Raw genomic sequence first — 21245 nt, 5'->3', positions numbered from 1 at the left:
AGCTTCAACTAATGGACCCACTTTGCGATCAAGGACTGAAAGGGATATTGTTGATGAAGAATCTAAAAATAGTTACGAAGAATCTGAAAATCCCATCAATGATGAAGGTAAAAATCAAACAAACTTTAAATTTATTGTAGCAATTTTGAAAATAGTTATGAACAAAGGTTTTCATCTGTTTTATCTCCTGTAATAAGCAGAGCAACCTATTGGGCATCAAAATATAAGGAAAGGAAGGGGCCCAACCTTGAAGAAGAACATATATTTAAGTAGTGGTGGGCCTAAAATCTGCATTACCCTTAATGAATATGGACAACCAGTTGGTAGGAACAGCAAAGAGTTTGGTAATTTCATAGGAACTTTGGTGAGGAAAAATATCCCTGTTTCTTGTGAGGATTGGAGACTAGTTGATTCTAAAAATAAGTTTGAGTTATGGACAAAAGTGAAGGTAATCTAATTTAGTGAGATAATTTGTCTTAGCCTATTGTCAGTAGATTTGGTAAGCAACTACATTTTTGTTGAAACAGGAATACTATGAAGTGGATGAATCTGGTATAGATTATGTTATAACATCTGCAGCAAAAAGTGGAGAGAGTTTAAGGCTGACCTAAAGAACAAATATTTTGATGAAACATTGAGTTTTGAAGAGCTTATTGCTAAAAGGGATGAAAGGGTGAAAGAATCTGATTGGGAGTGGTTGATAACTTATTGGATGTCTCTAGAAGCCGAGGTACATGCTAATGTTTTGAATTCTTTTTTGAGATATAAACCTTCATTAAACTATTGTATGAATGAATTTGTATTATTGTTTTGATATATTCATATTTATGTTGTAGGTTCGTACAAACAGAGGTAAAGATAATCGTTCAAAGCTGACTATGTCGCATGCAGCTGGCAGCAAGAGTTATGCTCGTGTGGGGCATGAACTGGTAAAAAAAATTATAATCACTAGTTTGTATAATCATTAGTTTAATTTATGAAAAATCTAGTCAATTACTGGACCAAATCATTTTTACTTGTAGGCCGAGCAACAAGGACGCCCTGCGAGAAGAGATGAAATATATGTTAGAACACACACGCGTAAGAACAAAGAAGGGGATATTGTGCCTCTACCTGGAGCAGAAATATTCATTGTGAGTACACACATATTTTTGATTTATGTAATAATTAAAATATAAGTGAATAAAATATAATATATATGCGGTCCTCTTAAGAATAAATTTGAAGAAGCTGTTGCTGAGAACCCAGAACTGAAGGACAGAAGTATTGAAGATGGTGATTTATATGCACATGTTTTTGGAGAGAAAGAACCAAGAGGTCGTATTCGTGGTTTAGGCTTAGGACCAACTCCACAAGATGTAGGCACCCCTGGAACTCAAATGAAAATATCAACAAAGCTTCAAATGGCTTTGCAAGCTCGCTGTCAGTCTGAGCAAGAGGTTAGAACCTTAAGACAGGATATGAATCAAATGAAAGAAAAAATGGATCAAATTTATCAAATGATGGTAGCAGCTCAAGGGGTGAAACATATAGAAAGCCCATCACAACATGGGTCTAATTCTCGACAGGTGATATAATATTGCATATGTTTAGTCAGTGTAGCATATATCGAGCAGTTCGCCGTCTATCCTGTTAATTAGGCTTGTTTCCTTTATCTCACTAACACTTTTTCCCTTTTTTATTTTTCTTTAGAACTCAAGGGTGCATCGGTCAGATGAGGTGGCACATGATTACAATGGTAATGACCATTCACAAAATATGGTTGAAGATGACTTGCAACTTACTAGGCGAGTTGCAAGCATTGTGGGTCGTCTAAGGAATCATGAAGATGTTAATACTATTGAAGAGCAAAGTCGCAGGCGAGACATTGCAACAATGGTACCTCAAAGAAATCATGGATCATCTCAAAATGCAGATGATAATCCTGTAAATTTCTCATCTATCACTTCATATTTATGTTTCATTATTTGTACATTGTAATCTTACTTCGCATATTTTATTAGGTTGGTAAAGAAGTGACATTATATTCTATGATGAGATCATAAGTTCCTGTTGCAATAGCAAATATTATCTCGACCGACCCAACCACTAAGGTGGGAGATGTTCCTCTTGGAAGGGAGTTCACACAGGTTTTTGTGACTCGCGTGCTAAAAAGGGAAAGTACTCTGCCATGACCATACTTAGGTGTAGAGAGTATGGGGGATGCTCTTTTTATGCCCGTTGCATGGCCAACAAATAAGGTAATACTACAACCTTGTATTTTATTTATGTAATTAATGGAACAAGCTTCTAATGTTCTATATTTTTAGATGGGTCGTAACAAAAAATCAACGTTGACCTAAGGTTCTACAGCAGCAGGTAAATATTTTCTTCATATATAGTTGTGTATAAGTGTAGAGTTGGATTAAAAACAGAGTGAATGGTACTACTGTGCATTCAAGCACCTACATGATTGCAATATAATTAGGTAGCATTTAGGTAGCATTTCAGCAGATTATGACAGTCTTCTACGATCTGTGTAAAGGAGAAAATAAGCAGTTATGCTCATGAATAAATTCAGAAGTCACAATAAGATTGAAAGAACAAAGAAAACACATAGCTTGATTATTAAGACAAATATATTGAGATGTGTGCTATGAGTAGTGTTGGAGACTTGTTCTCAAATGCTAAGAGTTAAGAACAAGGCAACATAAAAAGTGTTAAATGTTAGAGTCCTTCGTCCTTCAAGACATTATGTCCCTTCGGATATAATGAATTCCGGACGAAGGTTATGAAGGAAAAGACCTTCGTGACCTCGATAGATAATAAAGAAGAATACATGTATGAAATACGAATAATAATACAGATATTATCATCAACTTATTTTTATTTGCATTATTAAATTCATAATGACAAATTATAAATGTACCTTTGGATTGACGAAAAGTAAAGGTACAAGCGTGATGCGAAAAGCGAATGCCAAGTCAGCGTGAACAGTACGGGAGTACTGTTCACCTATTTATAGGCACGGGACACAGCCCGTGTAGAATTACATTAATGCCCTTTACATTTATCAATAACTCTATAGTAGTTCTTCAGGGTCTAATTTGGCTTTTCATCTTTAAGTCGGTTCCCCTTTTCTGCTGTCATGCCGAAGCTTTTCTATGCATAGCTTCGTGATCATCTTATCCTTCATCATGATCGCCTTCCATCCCACTCAAACTTCGTCTTGACCATACTCTTGTATACCCATGACCCGATTCCGAAGATACCTGTTCACATATTTCACTTAAAAAACATTGTCAAATCATGTTTTTGAGGACCTTCGGAAGCCGAAGGCCCCCAACAGTAGCCCCTCGCAATATTAATTTGCTGGAATGATAAATTCATATTGTGACATGGACGAAGGCTTTAAGCCGAAGGTCCGAAAAATCACCTTCCCTTTGCTAGAATAGCAACAATCTTTGACAAGCGGGACCCTCCAGTTTTCAACGCACTAGGTGTATAAATTAGAGCTCACCACGAGTTTATTTGGCACGCTCTCTTGCCATCTGCTCTTACTCACCCAACTTTTAGCCTATGCGCAACAACACTTGCTTGGCTTTTTAAATTTTTAAGCTTCGGTTTTGAGAGCACTTTCTCAGCGTTTGCGAAGATGTCTGAAGATAAGAAAGCTGTTGGTGATTCGAAGCTGAGCCTTTCTGAGGAGATGCATCTGGGCTTTCTTTAATCAATATCAAAGACTAATACAGAGAAGATTACTAAGGAGATTTTGGAGGGTTTATCTGAAGATACTGGTGAGAGTGATAGTTATGATGTGGATAGTGGTGGTGAAGACTCCGAAGATCGACCTTGGCGACCAAGCCATGCGGTTTTTGGTAAATCCAGTATTAAAGAAAGTCATCTTGTCAATATGAGGGGCAGATATTTTCGGGATTTGTCTGTTGTGAGGGCTGACGAAGGAGAGAAGACTTGCCCGACTCCCGAGGAAAATGAAGTCGTGATATTCCGAAGCTTCCTAAAAGCTGGACTGCGATTTCCCTTGAGCAGTTTTGTCGTGGAAATACTGAAGATATTTGAAATCTACCTTCATCAACTTACCCCCGAAGCAATCATAAGGATGGGCATCTTTGTGTGGGCCGTGAGGAGCCAAGGTTTAGAACCTAATGCAAAAAGTTTCTGCAACATACATGAGCTATTGTATGAGACAAAACCCTGGGGTAAAGAGCAGTATCACAACAATTTTGGCTGCTACAGCTTTGGTGCCCGGTCTGGGTCAAGCTGCCCCGTGCCAACCTTTCGAAAGAGGTGGCCCGACGACTGGATGACGGAATGGTTTTATGTGAAGAATGACTTGAAAACACGGGAGGATATTAAATATATCATAATGCGCCCTATCTGGCAACGCTTCGGCCTCCGGAGGACGAAGGTGGAAATGAATGAAGCAGCCGAAGAATGCCAGAGAGCCTTCGGCGTGGTTTGCTCTTTTATTGGAACAAGGGATTTGGTCCAAGAACACATTGCCTTCAGAGTATGGCCACTTGTAGAAAAGTGGGAAATGCCGAAGGAAACCGTTAAAGAAACTGACGAAGGTGGATTAGTTAAGCTAAAATACACATTCCAATATGGAGATAAATTCGTCGAGCCAGATGACGACTGGCTAAAAAGCATTGAGACCGTAAGTGATGAATTGCTTGGGGTATACTCAAAGGCCGAAGATACTGCATTATCAGCGGCCTTCGGAGGCCGAAAGAAGAAGAGACTTGTTGGAGACTTGTTCTCAAATGCTATGAATCAAGAACAAGGCAACATAAAATGTTAAATATTGAAGCCCTTCGTCCTTCAAATCATTATTTCCCTTCGGATATAACGAGTCTAGGACGAAGGTCATGAAGGACATACCTTCATGATCATGATAAAAGATGGAGAACATTCATATAAAGTACATAAAGTAACATAATTTCTGTAAACATTATTATTAATCTATTTCCATTTTATATTACTTATGTAAACAATGGTAAATTACAAATGTACCTTCGGCTTGAAGGAATGAGAATACAGGTGTGAGGCAAAAGCGAATGTCCAGTCAGCGTGAACAGTACGGGAATAATGTTCACCTATTTATAGGCACAGGTCGCAGCCCATGCAAAATTACATTAATGCCCTTTACACTTATCAATAACTCTATAGTAATTCTTCAAGGTCTAGTTTGGCTTTTCATCTTTAAGTCGGTTTCCCCTTCCCGCCATGATGCCGAAGCTCTTCTGCATATAGCTTCATGATCATCTTATCCTTCGTCGTGATCGCCGTCCTAGTCAAGCTTCGTCTTGACCATGCTTTTGCGTACCCGCAACCTGATTCCTGATTCCGAAGATACCTGATCGCATACTTAGAAAACATTGTCACATCACGTTTTTGAGGACCTTCGGAAGCCGAAGGCCCCCAACAGTAGCCCCTCGCAATATTAATTTGCTGTACTGATGAATTCATATTGCGATATGGACGAAGGCCTTAAGCCGAAGGTCCGAAAAAACACCTTCCCTTTGCTAGAATAGCAACCAGCCTTTGACAAGCGGGACCCTCCAGTTTTCAACGCTCTGGGCGTATAAATAAGAGTTCATCCCGAGTCATTTGGTACGCTCTCTTGCCAACCGTTTTTACTCACCCAACCTTTAGCCTACGCGTAACAACACTTGCTTGGCCTTTTAGATTTTAAAGCTTCGGTTTAGAGAGCGCTTTTCAGCGTTTGCAAAGATGTCTGAAGGTAAAAAAGTTGTTGGTGATTCGGGTGATTCGAAGCTAAGTCTTTCTGAGGAGATGCATCTGGGTTTTCTTCAATCAATGTCGAAGACTAATACAGAGAAGAATACAGCTTCGGCTCCCAGTCTGGGTCAAGCTGCCCAGTGCCGACCTTTCGAAAGAGGTGGCCTGGCGACTGGATGACAGAATGGTTTTACGTGAAGAATGACTTGATATCACGAGAAGATATAAAGAAGATCATTATGCGTCCCATCTGGCAACGCTTCGGCCTGTGGAGGCCGAAGGTGGAAATGACTGAAGCAGCCGAAGAATGCCAGAGAGCCTTCGGAGTTGTTTGCTCTTTTATTGGGACAAGGGACTTGGTCCAGGAACATATTGCCTTCAGAATATGGCCGCTTGTGGAAAAATGGGAAATGCCACAGGAAACCATTAAAGAGGCTGACGAAGGTGAACTAGTCAGGCTGAAGTACACCTTTAAGTTTGGAGATAAATTCGTTGAGCCAGATGATGACTGGCTAAAAAGCATTGAAACTGTAAGTGATGAGCTGCTTGGAGTATATTCAAAGGCCGAAGACACTGCAATGTCAGCAGCCTTCGGAGGCCGAAAAAAGAAAAGACTGAACCGAGTTTTTGATGCAATTGGGTTCGTGTACCCCGACTACCATTATCCAGTGCGGGGTCAAAAAAGGAAGAACACTTCTTCTGCGAAAGAACCTGCTTCAGCCGCTCCTAGTGAGCCAGTGCCGAAGAGGAAAAGGGTAAAGGTTCTTACACACCGGCCACGTTACATTGAACTGGCCACAGTGCCTGAGTTCACCGGTGAGACCTCTTCGGCCACCGAAGCCAAAGAACCAACCCTGTTGTTAGAAGTCAAAGAGTTGGCCGAAGTGCCAACAACAGGAAAGTTGGAAGAACCAAAGACTCTGCTGCCAGAAATCAAAGGGCTGGCCGAAGTGCCAGCAATAGAGAAGATGGAAGAACCAAGGACTGAAAAAGTAAAAACATCAGAGGTTTTAAGTCCTTCAGTAAAGATTGAGGCAGGAAAGAGCCAGAAAGGTCCAACCGTAACCCCAAAAAGAAAACGAATGGTTAATGTATTAGATGTTTTAGAAACAATTGAATCTTCGAGCATAACTCCAAAGAAAACTGTTGAAACTTCTGAGGTGTCTACTGAAGCCATTGGTGCTGAAGCTTCGAAGCAGCAATTTGAAACTGAAGCTGGGCCTTCAGAGCCCTCCAAAGAACAACCTTTGGAAACCGAAGAAACAACGGTTACAAAGGCAGCATTGGAAACCGAAAAAATAAAAATGACAGAGCCAATTTCGGTTGAAGAAATTGATACTGCTGCCCCCGAAGCACCTTCCGATATACAAGATTACATTGTGCGTCATGCTTCGGGGAAAAAACTATCTGAAGAAGAAATTTATGAAGCTAGTCACTATGCTAGAGAATTGAAATACCCGAAGGGGGCACTAGTGTTCAATGGAACAGACGAAGATGACTTCCTATACTGTCTTCCTGACAACAAAGAATTATCCGTCTGCCGGGAGATGGCTAGGAGTATGGGGTTTCCGAAGCTTGAAGCTGGATTATGCGCTATGACGAAGGAGGATCTTGCGGATAGCCTTGCATACAATAGCCTGAAGGTATGAGAACTGCATGCTTGGAAATTTTATAATTTGTAAATTATTCTTTTATTCTTATGCCAACTCTTTCTACATATAGGGTTTAATACTAAGCAACGCGTTAAGAGCGCAAAAGAATGTTGAAGACGAGAGCTATGATATTGCTTTCAACAACCTACGATCAGAGGTCATTAAGCTGAGAAACAAAGCTCTAGAAAAGGATAAAATTCTGCTTACACTGGTGGACAAGATAAAAGAGGACGAAGCTGCCTCAAAGGCCCAGGCTGAAGCCCAAAAACGCGAGATAAAGGATCTTCAGAAGCAGCTAGCTAGAGCTAAAGAGGAACGTATACTTGAAGAGACAAAACGAGAGCTTAGTGATCAATGGGCCAATCATTTAGAAATAAATGTTAAAGAGCTTCGTGCATCCCAGAGAAGATGCTATGTTAAATCCATAGAATGTGTTAAAAAGATAAAATCCAGCTTCGCCAATGTTGGCGCATTCTCTAGCGAAGAGAATTTCTCAAGGGGCAATCCTGAAGGTCCGATGGAATGGATCAGTCACGAAGCAGAGGCCTTCGAAGAAATCCTAAATAGCTGTGGTGACATATGCGCTTTTTCGGGTGCTAGAGGAATTGCTACTGTTTTGGAGAGGAAAGGTTGCGAACATGTGAAATCCTTAGCACAGTCCGAAGCTGCCTTGTCCTCCGAAGACATCAAAGACCCCTCAGCCGAAGCAAGCATGGTTGGCGGAAAATTCTTCACTGATATCTGGGACAATGGCGGCCGAGAAATGGCGCAAGAAATTATTCAAAAGAGTGATAAAGGCATCCACGATGCCAGGAAGGTGACAGAAGCTGCCGAGAAAAGTACAGAGCTCGAAGGGCAAATAGGTATTAATTAGTGGTTTTTACTGTGTTGTAATTTTTAATTCCAGACTCTGTTCGCGGTTTGTAATAGTAATATAGCCGTATCTTCTCTTCCCTCAAAACCTGCTGAGGCATCTCCGAGCCCCCACCCGAAGGGGGACGATGAAATTAGAAAAATGGCCGAAGCCATTATGGACAAGGTTGTCGACCAGCTACTAAACGAAGCTGCAGAGATAGTTCTCAAGGAGGATTAAACACTATTGTAGAAATATTTGGAACATAACATGTGTAATATATTGTATCTTTGAATGTAATATATAATCTATTTATAATTTAATTCTTTACGATGCATGAAATTATGCATACATACCAATTTTTTAGCCTTCGGCGAAAAAACACCTTCCCTTCTTTTCATGCTTCGTGAAGAAAATCTTTTCTATATCACAAAGTTTTGCATACTTCTCTGATGAAGATTATCCAAGCTTCGTGAAGAAAATCTCCGAAGTTATAAAAAAGTTTTGTGTTGCCTCTCCAATGAAGCCACACTTCATCTCGATTTATCTTGTGCCTTAGTATGATTTTCTCTTTTTCAAAATATTCTCCGAAGATCAACATTGTATTCCCTTCTTGTTCCACATGCAATATGCTGTATGATGCTTATGTTATGCAAAAATGATGTGATGATGTTATGTTATGCAAAATGATATTTGTGCTGCAGATACATGTCCCTGTAATAGAGCACACATACTTTTTATATCAGCGCTGACTTTTCGCTGTAAGCCTCCCTTAGGAGCTTCTTCGCCTTTTACTTTCAGCGGAATCAGCGTTTATTTTTCGTTGTAAGCCTCCCTTAGGAGCTTCTTCGCCTTTTACTTTCAGCGGAATCAGCGTTTATGTTTCGCTGTAAGCCTCCCTTAGGAGCTTCTTCGCCTTTTACTTTCAGCGGAATCAGCGTTTATTTTTCGCTGTAAGTTCAGAAAACTTACGCTGCGCTCCCTTAGGAACGACTTTTCACTGTTTTGAACAATTTGCACTGTGTCCGTTAAAACAATTTTTTGATAATACAAAGGTCCTTCATGCCACCATAAACTCGTATGCTTCGGCAACTCAAGCCTATGGAAAAGACATATTTTTATTATGGTAAAAGACGAAAGTGCTACAAGAAATTGGAAAACGATAAAAAACACTTAAACTTCTCATAATTGTTCCTTATTAACAAAAAGGTAATACTGAATGTAAAAAGGCAAAAAAATTGTTGTTGAGGTAGGATATTTATCAATAAATGTGCTTTGACTCTGGCACAGTGCTATTGACTGTGCGAGCTTCGGACTCCTCTCTGAAGTCTCTCTGAAGGTGATTGTTCTGACTCCCTTTTGGATGTTGTCCTCGCTGCGTCGGCGGTGGTGGTGGAGGGTGCTGCCAAGATGCTTGGGGTTGGCTTGTCGAAGCAACAGAAGCTGCGGGGTGGTTGCCTACATATTTTGGGATATAAGGCGAATGATACGAAGCAGTATGCATGACCTGCTTCGGCTGACTTTGTTGCGCAGCTGCTTCTGCTATCTCCTTCTGCTTCTGGATGGTAACATGACACATCCTGGTGGTATGGCCCTTGTCTTCACCACAGAATAGGCAATAAATTTTTCTTGGTTGATCTCCAAACCTTCCCCCGAAGCCCCTGGCGCCTCTGCCCCTTGGCGCTGGCGGCCGAAAAGAACTTTGCTGCTGGCCTGAAGCTTGTGAAGAGTATTGTGGCCTTTGCTGCTGACTCCCTCGATCATCAGTTTGAGTAGAGTTATGAATTGACCTAACGTGCCTCGGGTGAAATCTTCCTCTGAAGCCCCTGGTCATTTCAGAGAACCTGAATGCTTCCTCCCTTCTTTGGCGGAAGTCATTGTCAGCTCGAATGTATTCGTCCATCTTCTGGAGCAGCTTCTCCAACGTTTGTGGTGGCTTCCTGGCAAAGTACTGTGCTGAAGGTCCCGGCCGAAGCCCCTTAATCATGGCCTCAATGACAATTTCATTGGGCACTGTTGGCGCTTGTGCCCTCAGACGCAGAAACCTTCGGACGTACGCCTAGAGGTATTCTTCGTGGTCCTGGGTACACTGAAACAAAGCTTGAGCAGTGACTGGCTTCGTCTGAAACCCTTGGAAGCTAGTTATCAGCATATCCTTCAACTTCTGCCAAGAAGTGATTGTCCCTGGCCGAAGGGAAGAGTACCAGGTCTGAGCAACGCTCTTGACGGCCATGACAAAAGATTTTGCCATGACTGCAGTATTGCCACCATACGAAGATATGGTTGCCTCATAGCTCATCAAGAATTGCTTCGGGTCTGTGTGACCGTCATACATGGGGAGCTGGGGTGGCTTGTAAGACTGGGGCCATGGTGTAGCCTGCAATTCTGTTGAGAGAGGAGAAGCATCATCGAAAGCAAAGTTTCCATGATGAAAATCTTCATACCAGTCGTCCTCATTGTGGAAGCCTTCCTGATGGAGCTCTCTGCGTGGAGGCCTTCGGCTCTGATCATCTTGCACAAGATGGCGAACCTCTTCAGAAGCTTCGTCTATCTGTCTTTGAAGGTCAGCTAGACGAGCCATCTTCTCCTTCTTGCGCTGCACCTGTTGCTGAAGGATTTCCAGGTTTTGGATCTCCTGATCCAAGTCATCTTCCGGAGGTGTTGGACTAACAGCCTTCCTCTTCTGGCTTCGGGCCTCTCTAAGAGAAAGGACGTCCTGATTGGGGTCCAGCGGCTGTAAAGTACCAGCCCCTGTCGCTGAAGCTTTTTTCGGCGACATGACGAAGGTGATGCTTGCCGAAAGTATTCAAGACTCAAAAAATGGAAGTGAGTTCACCGGAGGTGGGCGCCAATGTTGGAGACTTGTTCTCAAATGCTATGAATCAAGAACAAGGCAACATAAAATGTTAAATATTGAAGCCCTTCGTCCTTCAAATCATTATTTCCCTTCGGATATAACGAGTCTAGGACGAAGGTCATGAAGGACATACCTTCATGATCATGATAAAAGATGGAAAACATTCATATAAAGTACATAAAATAACATAATTTCTGTAAACATTATTATTAATCTATTTCCATTTTATATTACTTATGTAAACAATGGTAAATTACAAATGTACCTTCGGCTTGAAGGAATGAGAATACAGGTGTGAGGCAAAAGCGAATGTCCAGTCAGCGTGAACAGTACGGGAATACTGTTCACCTATTTATAGGCACAGGTCGCAGCCCATGCAAAATTACATTAATGCCCTTTACATTTATCAATAACTCTATAGTAATTCTTCAAGGTCTAGTTTGGCTTTTCATCTTTAAGTCGGTTTCCCCTTCCCACCATGATGCCGAAGCTCTTCTGCATATAGCTTCATGATCATCTTATCCTTCGTCGTGATCGCCGTCCCAGTCAAGCTTCGTCTTGACCATGCTTTTGCGTACCCGCAACCTGATTCCTGATTCCGAAGATACCTGATCGCATACTTAGAAAACATTGTCACATCACGTTTTTTAGGACCTTCGGAAGCCGAAGGCCCCCAACAAGACTCAACCGAGTATTTGATGCAATTGGATTTGTCTACCCCGACTACCGTTATCCAACGCGGGGTCAGAAAAGAAAGAATACAACTTCTGCGAAGGAAACTGCTTCAGCCGCTCCTAGCGAGCCGGCGCCGAAGAGGAAAAGGGTAAAGGTTCTCACACACCGGCCACGTTATGTTGAACCGGCCACAGTGCCTGAGTACGTCGGTGAGACCTCTTCGGCCACCAAAGCTAAAGAGCCAACGCCCCTGCCAAATATTGAAGGGCTGGCCGAAGAGCCAGCGACGGAAAAAATAGAAGAACCGAGGGCTGAAGAAACAAAGACATCAGAAGTTTTAAGTCCCTCAACAAAAATTGAGGCAACAAAAAGTCGAAAGGGTCCAGCAGTGACCCCCAAAAGAAAAAGGATGGTTAATGTGCTAGATATATTGGAGACAATTAAGTCTTCAAGCACGACTCCGAAGAAAATTGTTGAAACTTTCGAGGTGCACACTGAAGCCTTTGTTGCCGAAGCTTCAAAGAACCAGGCAGAAACTGAAGCTGGGCCCTCCGAGCCCGCCAAGGTGAAACCCTTGGAAACCGAAGAAACAGAAACGACAGAACAAATTTTGGCCGAAGAAACTGGCACTGCTGCCCCCGAAGCATCTTCCGTAGTACTTGATTATATTGTACGCCATGCTTCGGGAAAAATATTATCTGAAGAAGAGATTTTTGAAGCTAATCACTATGCCCGAGAACTGAAGTATCCAAAGGGGGCCTTAGTATTCAATGGCACAGACGAAGATAATTTCTTATACTGTCTCCCAGACAAAAAAGAATTATCTGTCTGTCGGGAGATGGCTAGAAGTATGGGGTTCCCGAAGCTTGAAGCTGGCCTCTGCGCTATGACAAAGGACGATCTTGCAGATAGCCTTGCATATAAAAGCCTGAAGGTATGAAAATTGTATATTTGGAAATTTATAATTTTTGAATTGTTCTTTTATTCTTATACTAATTCTTTTAATATAGGGTTTAATACTTTGCAACGCTTTGAGAGCGCAAAAGAATGCTGAAGACGAGAGCTATAATATTGCTTTCAACAACCTACGAACAGAGGTTATTAAGCTGAGGAACGAAGCTTTGGAAAAAGATAAAATTCTGCTTACATTGGTGGATAAGATAAAGGAAGACGAAGCTACTTCTAAAGCTCAAGCTAAGGCTCAGAAGCGCGAAATCGAGGATCTTCGGAAACAGTTAGCCAGAGCTAAAGAAGAGCGCATACTTGAAGAGACGAAACGAGAACTTAGCGATCAGTGGGCAAATCATTTAGAAGGAAACGTTGAAGAGCTTCGAGCATCCAAGAAAAGGTGCTATGACAAATCTATAGAATGCGCTAAGAAAATAAAAACTAGCTTCGCCAGCGTTGGCGCATTCTCGAGCGAGGAAAACTTCACAAGGGGTAACCCCGAAGGCCCGATTGAATGGATCAGTCACGAAGCTGAGGCCTTTGAGGAAATTTTGAATAGCCGCGGAGACATTTGTGCTTTTTCGGGTGCCAGGGGGATTGCTACTATTTTGGAGAGGAAAGGTTGTGAGCATGTAAAATCTTTGGCACAATCCGAGACTGCCTTATCCTCCGAAGATATAAAAGACCCCTCGGCCGAAGCAAACCTGGTCGGTGGAAAATTTTTCACCGACATCTGGGACAATGGTGGCCGGGGAATGGCCCAAGAAATTATTCAAAAAAGCGAAAAAGGCATTCATGATGCTAGAAAAGTAGCAGAGGCCACTGAGAAAAGCGCAGAGCCCGAAGGGCAAATAGGTATTAACTAGTGGTTTTTGACTCTTTGTTGTAATTTTTTGATTTCGAACTTGTTCACGGTTTGTAATAGTGATAAATCCGTATCTACTCTTTCCTCAGAACCTGCTGAGCCATCTCCGGGCCCCCACACGAAGGGGGATGACGAAATTAGACAAATGGCCGAAGCCATCATGGATAAAGTTGTTGATCAGCTTCTAAACGAAGCTGCAGAAGTAATCCTAAGGGAAGATTAGATGCTGTTGTAAAAACATTTAGAATGTAATGTTTGTTGAGAATCATGTGTAATATTGTGTAACTTTGGATGTAATATATTAGCTGTTTATAGTTCTATTCTTTACGATGCATGAAACATCATATACATACCGTTTTTGAGCCTTCAGCGAAAAAACACCTTCCCTTCTTTTCATGCTTCGTAAATAATATCCGTGTTCTCATAAAATTAGTAACCAATCCTCGTAAAATCAATAATCAATAGATCTTTCCATTTCAGAGTTTGACGAAGATATAACTCTTCAATGGCTATTGTTTGTGCCGTGTCACTATTTCTTCAAAACGATCTTCAAAAATCAATATTGAGACCCCCCTTCTTGCGTTGTTGATGCACTATGATGTATGATGTTATGCTATGCAAATGATGTAATGATGTGATGTTATGCAAAATGATATTTGCCGAAGGTTGACATTTATTTTTCACTGTAAGCCTTCCTTAGGAGCTTCTTCGCCTTTTACTTCAGCGGAATCAGCGTTTATTTTTCGCTGTAAGCCTCCCTTAGGAGCTTCTTCGCCTTTTACTTTCAGCGGAATCAGCGTTTATTTTTCGCTGTAAGCCTCCCTTAGGAGCTTCTTCGCCTTTTACTTTCAGCGGAATCAGTGTTTATTTTTCGCTGTAAGCCTCCCTTAGGAGCTTCTTCGCCTTTTACTTTCAGCGGAATCAGCGCTTATTTTTCACTTTAAGCTCTGCATTCCCTTCGGAACGACTTTTGAGCAGAAAACTTACACTGCGCTCCCTTAGGAACGACTTTTTGCTGCTTCGAAGAAATTGCACTGCGTTCCTTAGAATAAATTTTTGATAATTCGAAGGTCCTTCGTGCCACCATAAATTCTCATTCTTCGGCAACTCAAGCCTATGGAAAAGATATATTTTCATATGGTAAAAAGAAACTATTACAAGAGATTGAAAAATGATAAAAAGCACTTAAACTTCTCATAATTGTTCCTTATTAAAAAGAAAGTAATACTGAATGCGAAAATGCGAAAAGCTGCTGTCGAGGTAGGATATTTGTCAGTAAATATGCTTCGACTCTAGCACAGTGCTATTGACTGTGCGAGCTTCGGACTCCTCTCTGAAGTCCCGCTGGAGGTGAGTGTGCTGACTCCCTTCTAGCTACTGACCTCGTTGTGTTGGTGGTGGCGGTGGAGGCTGTTGCCAAGATGCTTGGGGTTGACTTGCCAAAGCAACAGAAGCTGCAGGGTGATTGCCTACATATTCTGGAATGTAAGGCGAATGGTACGAAGCAGTATGCATGACTTGCTTCGGCTGACTCTGTTGCGCTGCAGCTTCTGCTATCTCCTTTTGCTTCTGGATGGTAACATGGCACATCCTGGTGGTATGGCCCTTGTCTTCACCACAGAATAGGCAGTAAATTTTTCTTGGCTGATCCCCAAATCTTCCCCCGAAGCCCCTGGCGCCTCTGCCCCTTGGCGCTGGCGGCTAGAAAGAGCTTTGCTGCTGCCCCAAAGCTTGCGAGGAGTACTGTGGCCTTTGCTGTTGACTCCCTCTATCATCACTTTGAGTAGAGTTGTGAATTGACCTGACGTGCCTCGGGTGAAATCTTCCTCCGAAGCCCCTGGTCATTTCAGAGAACCTGAATGCTTCCTCCCTTCTTTGGCGAAAGTCATTGTCAGCTCGAATATACTCGTCCATCTTCTGGAGCAGCTTCTCCAAAGTTTGAGGAGGCTTCCTGGCAAAGTATTGCGCTGAAGGTCCCGGCCGAAGTCCCTTAATCATGGCCTCAATGACAATTTCATTGGGCACTGTTGGTGCCTGTGCCCTCAGACGCAGGAACCTTCGGACATACGCCTGAAGGTATTCTTCGTGATCCTGGGTGCACTGGAATAAAGCTTGAGCAGTGACCGGCTTCGTCTGGAACCCTTGGAAGCTGGTTATCAACATGTCCTTCAGCTTTTGCCATGAGGTGATTGTTCCTGGCCGAAGAGAGGAGTACCAGGTTTGTGCAACACTCTTGACGGCCATGAAAAGAATTAGTATAAGAATTGCTTCATAGCTCATCAAGAATTGCTTCAGGTCTGAATGACCGTCGTACATGGGGAGCTGGGGTGGCTTGTAAGACTGGGGCCATGGTATAGCCTACAGTTCTGTTGACAGAGGAGAAGCATCATCAAAAGCAAAATTTCCATGATGGAAATCTTCATACCAGTCGTCCTCATTGTAGAAGCCCTCCTGATGAAGCTCTCTGCGCGGAGGCCTTCGGTTCTGGTCATCTTGATCAAGATGACGAACTTCTTCCGAAGCTTCATCTATCTGCCTCTGTAGGTCAGCTAGACGAGCCATCTTTTCCTTCTTTCATTGAACCTGTTGATGGAGCATCTCCAGGTTTTGGATTTCTTGATCCAAGTCGTCCTCTGGAGGCGTTGGACTGGTGGCCTTCCTCTTCTGGCTTTGGGCCTCCCTAAGAGAAAGGACATCCTGATTGGGATCCAGCGGCTGCAGAGTGGCAGCCCCTGTGGCTGAAGCTTTCTTCGGCGACATGACGAAGGTGATGCTTGCCGAAGGTGTTCAAAACTCAAAAAATGGACGTGAGTTCACCGGAGGTGGGCGCCAATGTTAGAGACTTGTTCTCAAATGCTAAGAGTTAAGAACAAGGCAACATAAAAAGTGTTAAATGTTAGAGTCCTTCGTCCTTCAAGACATTATGTCCCATTCGGATATAATGAATTCCGGACGAAGGTTATGAAGGAAAAGACCTTCGTGACCTCGATAGATAATAAAGAAGAATACATGTATGAAATACGAATAATAATACAGATATTATCATCAACTTATTTTTATTTGCATTATTAAATTCATAATGACAAATTATAAATGTACCTTTGGATTAACGAGAAGTAAAGGTACAAGCGTGATGCGAAAAGCGAATGCCAAGTCAGCGTGAACAGTACGGGAGTACTGTTCACCTATTTATAGGCATGGGACGCAGCCCATGTAGAATTACATTAATGCCCTTTACATTTATCAATAACTCTATAGTAGTTCTTCAGGGTCTAATTTGGCTTTTCATCTTTAAGTCGGTTCCCCTTTTCTGCTGTCATGCCGAAGCTTTTCTACGCATAGCTTCGTGATCATCTTATCCTTCGTCATGATCGCCTTCCGTCCTACTCAAGCTTCGTCTTGACCATACTCTTGTATACCCATGACCCGATTCCGAAGATACCTGTTCACATATTTCACTTGGAAAACATTGTCAAATCATGTTTTTGAGGACCTTCGGAAGCCGAAGGCCCCCAACAAGTAGAAAATGTAGTGCATAATGATAATAGAAGGTCCCATTAGCTAATCAGAAAACATGAAAAATGAAGTACTAATTATCCTACTTTTACTGCACAGTCTTGTACAACATATTGTTACATTAACCGAACTGGTCAAGCATCTGACCGTGTGGGATCTAACCGTGTGGGATTAAAGTAATGCACATTGATAGCATCTGACCGTGTTTCTCGCCTTCTATATATGTACATTGATAGGCCAACGAATTATCAATGTTCCAAATTCAGAGTAATGCATCTGTCCACAGATTAAAGTAAGCTTATGTCAGAGTAATGCATCTGACCGTGTGGGATTAAAGTAAGATTAAAGTAATGCATCTGTCCATAGAGTAATGCATCTGACCGTGTGGGATGAGCTCTCAGATTAAAGTAATGCATCTGTCCACAGATTCTTTATGCAAGAATCAGTGTTTCTGTTTTGTCTGTCTATTTAACAACAGATTCTTTATATGTCTAGAGAAGTCCATTTGTGTTCCTGCTGTCCATGATTCAATTGGGAGTCTGTTTCTTGCCGTTGTTATGATGACCGCGATTCAGTCCATGATGCCTTCGTTATGATGTTTAGGATTCAGTCCATGATACCTTTGTTATGATAAATTTTCTACCCGCTCAAGTTATGATTCATGTTCTATTTCTTTGTAATCATGTGCATTCAGTACATAAATATATGTTTTAATAAACCTTTATTATTGCACTTTCAGTTTGTATTTTCTGTTGGGAGTTTATATATGGACCTGCTGATACAGTAATTGACATATTTTTAAAATATTTTGTAGGAAGAGGAGCTGGAAGCAAGGATCAGATTGCTTGAAGTGTGAAAAAATGATTACATGTATGCATGGTAGCTGTTGGCGTAACACCTAGGTGATGGAGAGAATTTAGTTTGCTAGATGAATCTTTATACTTTTGCATGTAATAGAACTGAAAGATCACTTCAAAATTTAGGAAACATGTATGCTATTATTTTTATATGTTCATCACAGAAAACGTGTTCTAAACAAATATATGTTGGAATCCAAACATATATTCTGGGCTACATATTATTTAAGTTGTCCTGCAATTCTTTTAGTAATCAAATTTCATATATTCTGAGCTACATATTATTCAAGTTGTCCTGCAATGTGCATCATAATCAGTTTATTATTTGTTTCATTAGCATATATTTGTATGTATGTATTCTTTTTTTAACTACACATAGGAAATAACATCAGACAATCTATCAGCATATAGACTTTTAACGACAAACAAGCCGTCGACACAAGAATATGTTGACAAAAGCCTGTCCGACGGTAAAGATATGTCTGTCGGCAAAATATAACCATTGCCGACAGATAGTATGTCGATACATCTATGTCTGCCGGTAAAGATTATTGCCGACAGGACTTTTGCCGACACACATTATCTGTCGCCAAAACTCTTTACCGACAAACCGTACGACGCTATTTAGGTGTTTTACCATCAGACTGTCTGTGGGCAATATTGTGTCATGGTGTAGTGGGAGATCCTCAGTGGCAGTCTCGGGAGCTGGCTCCTGGTCCTCCTCTTGGACAGTTCCTTGCTCGGGGATGAGCACGCACTCTCTGTCAGCTAGATTGCAGTCTAATGAATGCAACGAGTAAGATATATGCATGATATGATAAGTGCTTTAGTAATTAGACTTGATGGTGAACGATTCACTTAAATTAGATAGGGTTTACTCTCGCTACTAAAGATTCTTGTGGTATATTTAGTAATTTAGATCACACTCAGTTAAATGAAGTGGTAAGTCTATCTCGGTGTTCCACTGAATTCTTTTTAAGCCTTAGTGAGAATTTAATAGGATTTCTAGTTGAGCTTATTGGAGTGAGGTTTATTTTTCCTTTCTTCTTATTTCCTTTATGCTTTTAAGAAAGGTTTGAACTACAAGTTATATCAATAAATTTCCAAAAATTCTAAAAAACATTCAGTAGCTTTTTACTGGTGTATAATCCTCTGTCTCAAAATTTGAGGTTTAAAAAGTAAGTAGTTCTTTCTGGATAAAATTATTAAATATTAGGGCAGAAGGGGTGGTTTGAACTACAACTACCATTTAACAGAAGGTTATTCCTTAAAACATATTTTTGCTGGCATCTAGATGTTACAACATGACATTGCACAAATTTCTAGCCATTAATACTTAACAGCTATTTTGTTATGATTTTCCAAATTTTCAAGCCAAAGGGGTGCTTTCTACTACCACTATATTTGAAAAATATCAAACAACAGATTTCTAATTTTTCCTAGCTTCTATTTTGTGCAAGAGCAATCATTTTGAAGTTTGGCATCTTTTTGCTTAAGGGAAAGGTGGTAGGACATATTTGGATTAAATGGCCTTTTTCATGAGGTGTTGGCAATAGTTATTATTCTATATCTTTCAAATGGATTTGCATTTTTCTATGGTGGCCTATCTCATTATTGATCTAGCAAAATTTTGTTTGCCCAAAATTGCATTACTTTAGGGTTGCTCATGATTTATTTGGAATAGGACCCAATATCAAATTTTATTTATTTACCCTACTTAAAATGATGGGCTGGGGTGGTTATCATTTTTGTAGTGGGGTTCTATTGGTCACAAGTCTTCTAGATTTTTATCAACAAGTTTGGGTCTGTTTTTATAATTCCAATAATTGTTTTTTAGTTGGAATAATGCTAAATAAAACATTTCACTTTAATTTTGTTCTGTACTAGTGGTATTTTTATTTTTTTCTAGGTTCTCTGTTACTTAAGTGGGCTAGGAAAAATAATTGCACTCACTGTTCATTACCTTCTAATGCCTTTCTGATTTTCCTAAGTTTTGGGCAAAATGGTCTTTAATAAATATCTCTACTTAAATTTTCAATACTGGGGTTCCTACTATTTTTAAACAGTGTTTAATTGAGGTTTGAACATCTACAAATTTTCTCAAGCCTAGCACAGAAGTATAACAATTTTCTTTAATTAAATAGGGTTTGGCCAGTTTCTGTATTTAATTACAAACTCTAAAAATTAGAACAGAAGCATGGGGTTCAGTATTTTTAATTGATAGTCCATAATATTTAGAATCCAGCAAAATTAGTTTGACAAATTTTGGTTAGGTATTTCTCAAGTTATAAATTTCCTAAGTCTTCAGCTGAATAATAAAATTAGAAATGGTTTAAAGAAAAACTATTTTGCGCTAGGGTCCCTGGCGAAAGTTCTTAAAAGAATTAAAGACAGGTCCCCGGGGCACTATTCATTTGAGTCTACGGCTCTGCAGAAAACCCCCTAGGGTTTCTGGAAATCGAACCCGCGGTCTTGTCCCTAATTAAATAGTACCCGTGGCGGAGAAAAGGGTGGAGGGGCTTACCGGCGGCGAGGTTGCTCTAGTGAGGTGGTCGAGAACGTAGGGGAGGTCTCGGGGATCACGGTGATGTGCGGGTCGCCGTCGGGGATGTTCGGAGTCGGCTGGTCCGCGTGTGCAGGCGGAGATGCTCGTTGGTGGCGAGGAATCCAGCCTACTCACGACGCAATAGGGCAATTGAATGGGTCAGAGAGCTTCACTGGGTGCTAGGGACGACGTGGGTGCAAGGAATTTGAAAATGGCTTACCGGAGAGCTCGGTCCACGCGCTGCAGCGGGTGACCGAAGTCCGACGAGGGCGATCTCGGGCTTCCGGTGAAGTTCTACCGAGTCTAAGGACTTGGAAAGCTTCACCGGCTAATGGCGAAGCTAACCGAGGTTGGAGGGAGCTGGCCACGGCGGACGAGGCTCGGAAAGCTTGGCGGGCGGTGGCGCGGCGTGCTCAGGGCAAATTCCGGTGATCTTTGGCTTGGGCAAGACTTGTGAGCACGCGGGGAGGTATGGCCGAGGCTCGGGGCTGCTTTATAGGCACGGCGCGGTGCACGGGCACCCGTGGACCGGCGAGCGCGCGCGGGCGTGAGCTGGGAGCGCGGGTGCGCGAACGGGCGTGAACCAGGGGTGTCAGCCACGGTCGAACACGTGGAATCATTGCCTCTGCCCAAGTTCTAACGCTGATTGGGCACAAATCTTCGTGAATTTGGTCAAGATCGCTGTGAAGGATTTGTTCTCCTGACATTTCTTTGTCTTTTGCATATGGACGTCGC

General features: G+C 41.7%; 1 protein-coding gene across 1 annotated transcript; it reads left to right on the top strand.

Annotated features, from left to right (window-relative positions):
* Nucleotides 1-308: 308 nt before the first annotated feature.
* LOC103655431 (uncharacterized) lies at nt 309-17964 on the top strand. The gene is made up of 5 exons (XM_020552131.1): nt 309-344; nt 837-929; nt 1023-1133; nt 1215-1439; nt 17923-17964. Exons 1-5 carry the CDS (start codon nt 309-311, stop codon nt 17962-17964), a joined length of 507 nt encoding a protein of 168 aa, XP_020407720.1.
* Nucleotides 17965-21245: the final 3281 nt, after the last annotated feature.

Source organism: Zea mays, chromosome 4 (assembly GCF_902167145.1).
Source record: "Zea mays cultivar B73 chromosome 4, Zm-B73-REFERENCE-NAM-5.0, whole genome shotgun sequence".
Classification (NCBI taxonomy): domain Eukaryota; kingdom Viridiplantae; phylum Streptophyta; class Magnoliopsida; order Poales; family Poaceae; genus Zea; species Zea mays.
Note: the sequence above shows the minus strand (reverse complement) of the source record. Positions and strands in the feature narration are given on the sequence as shown.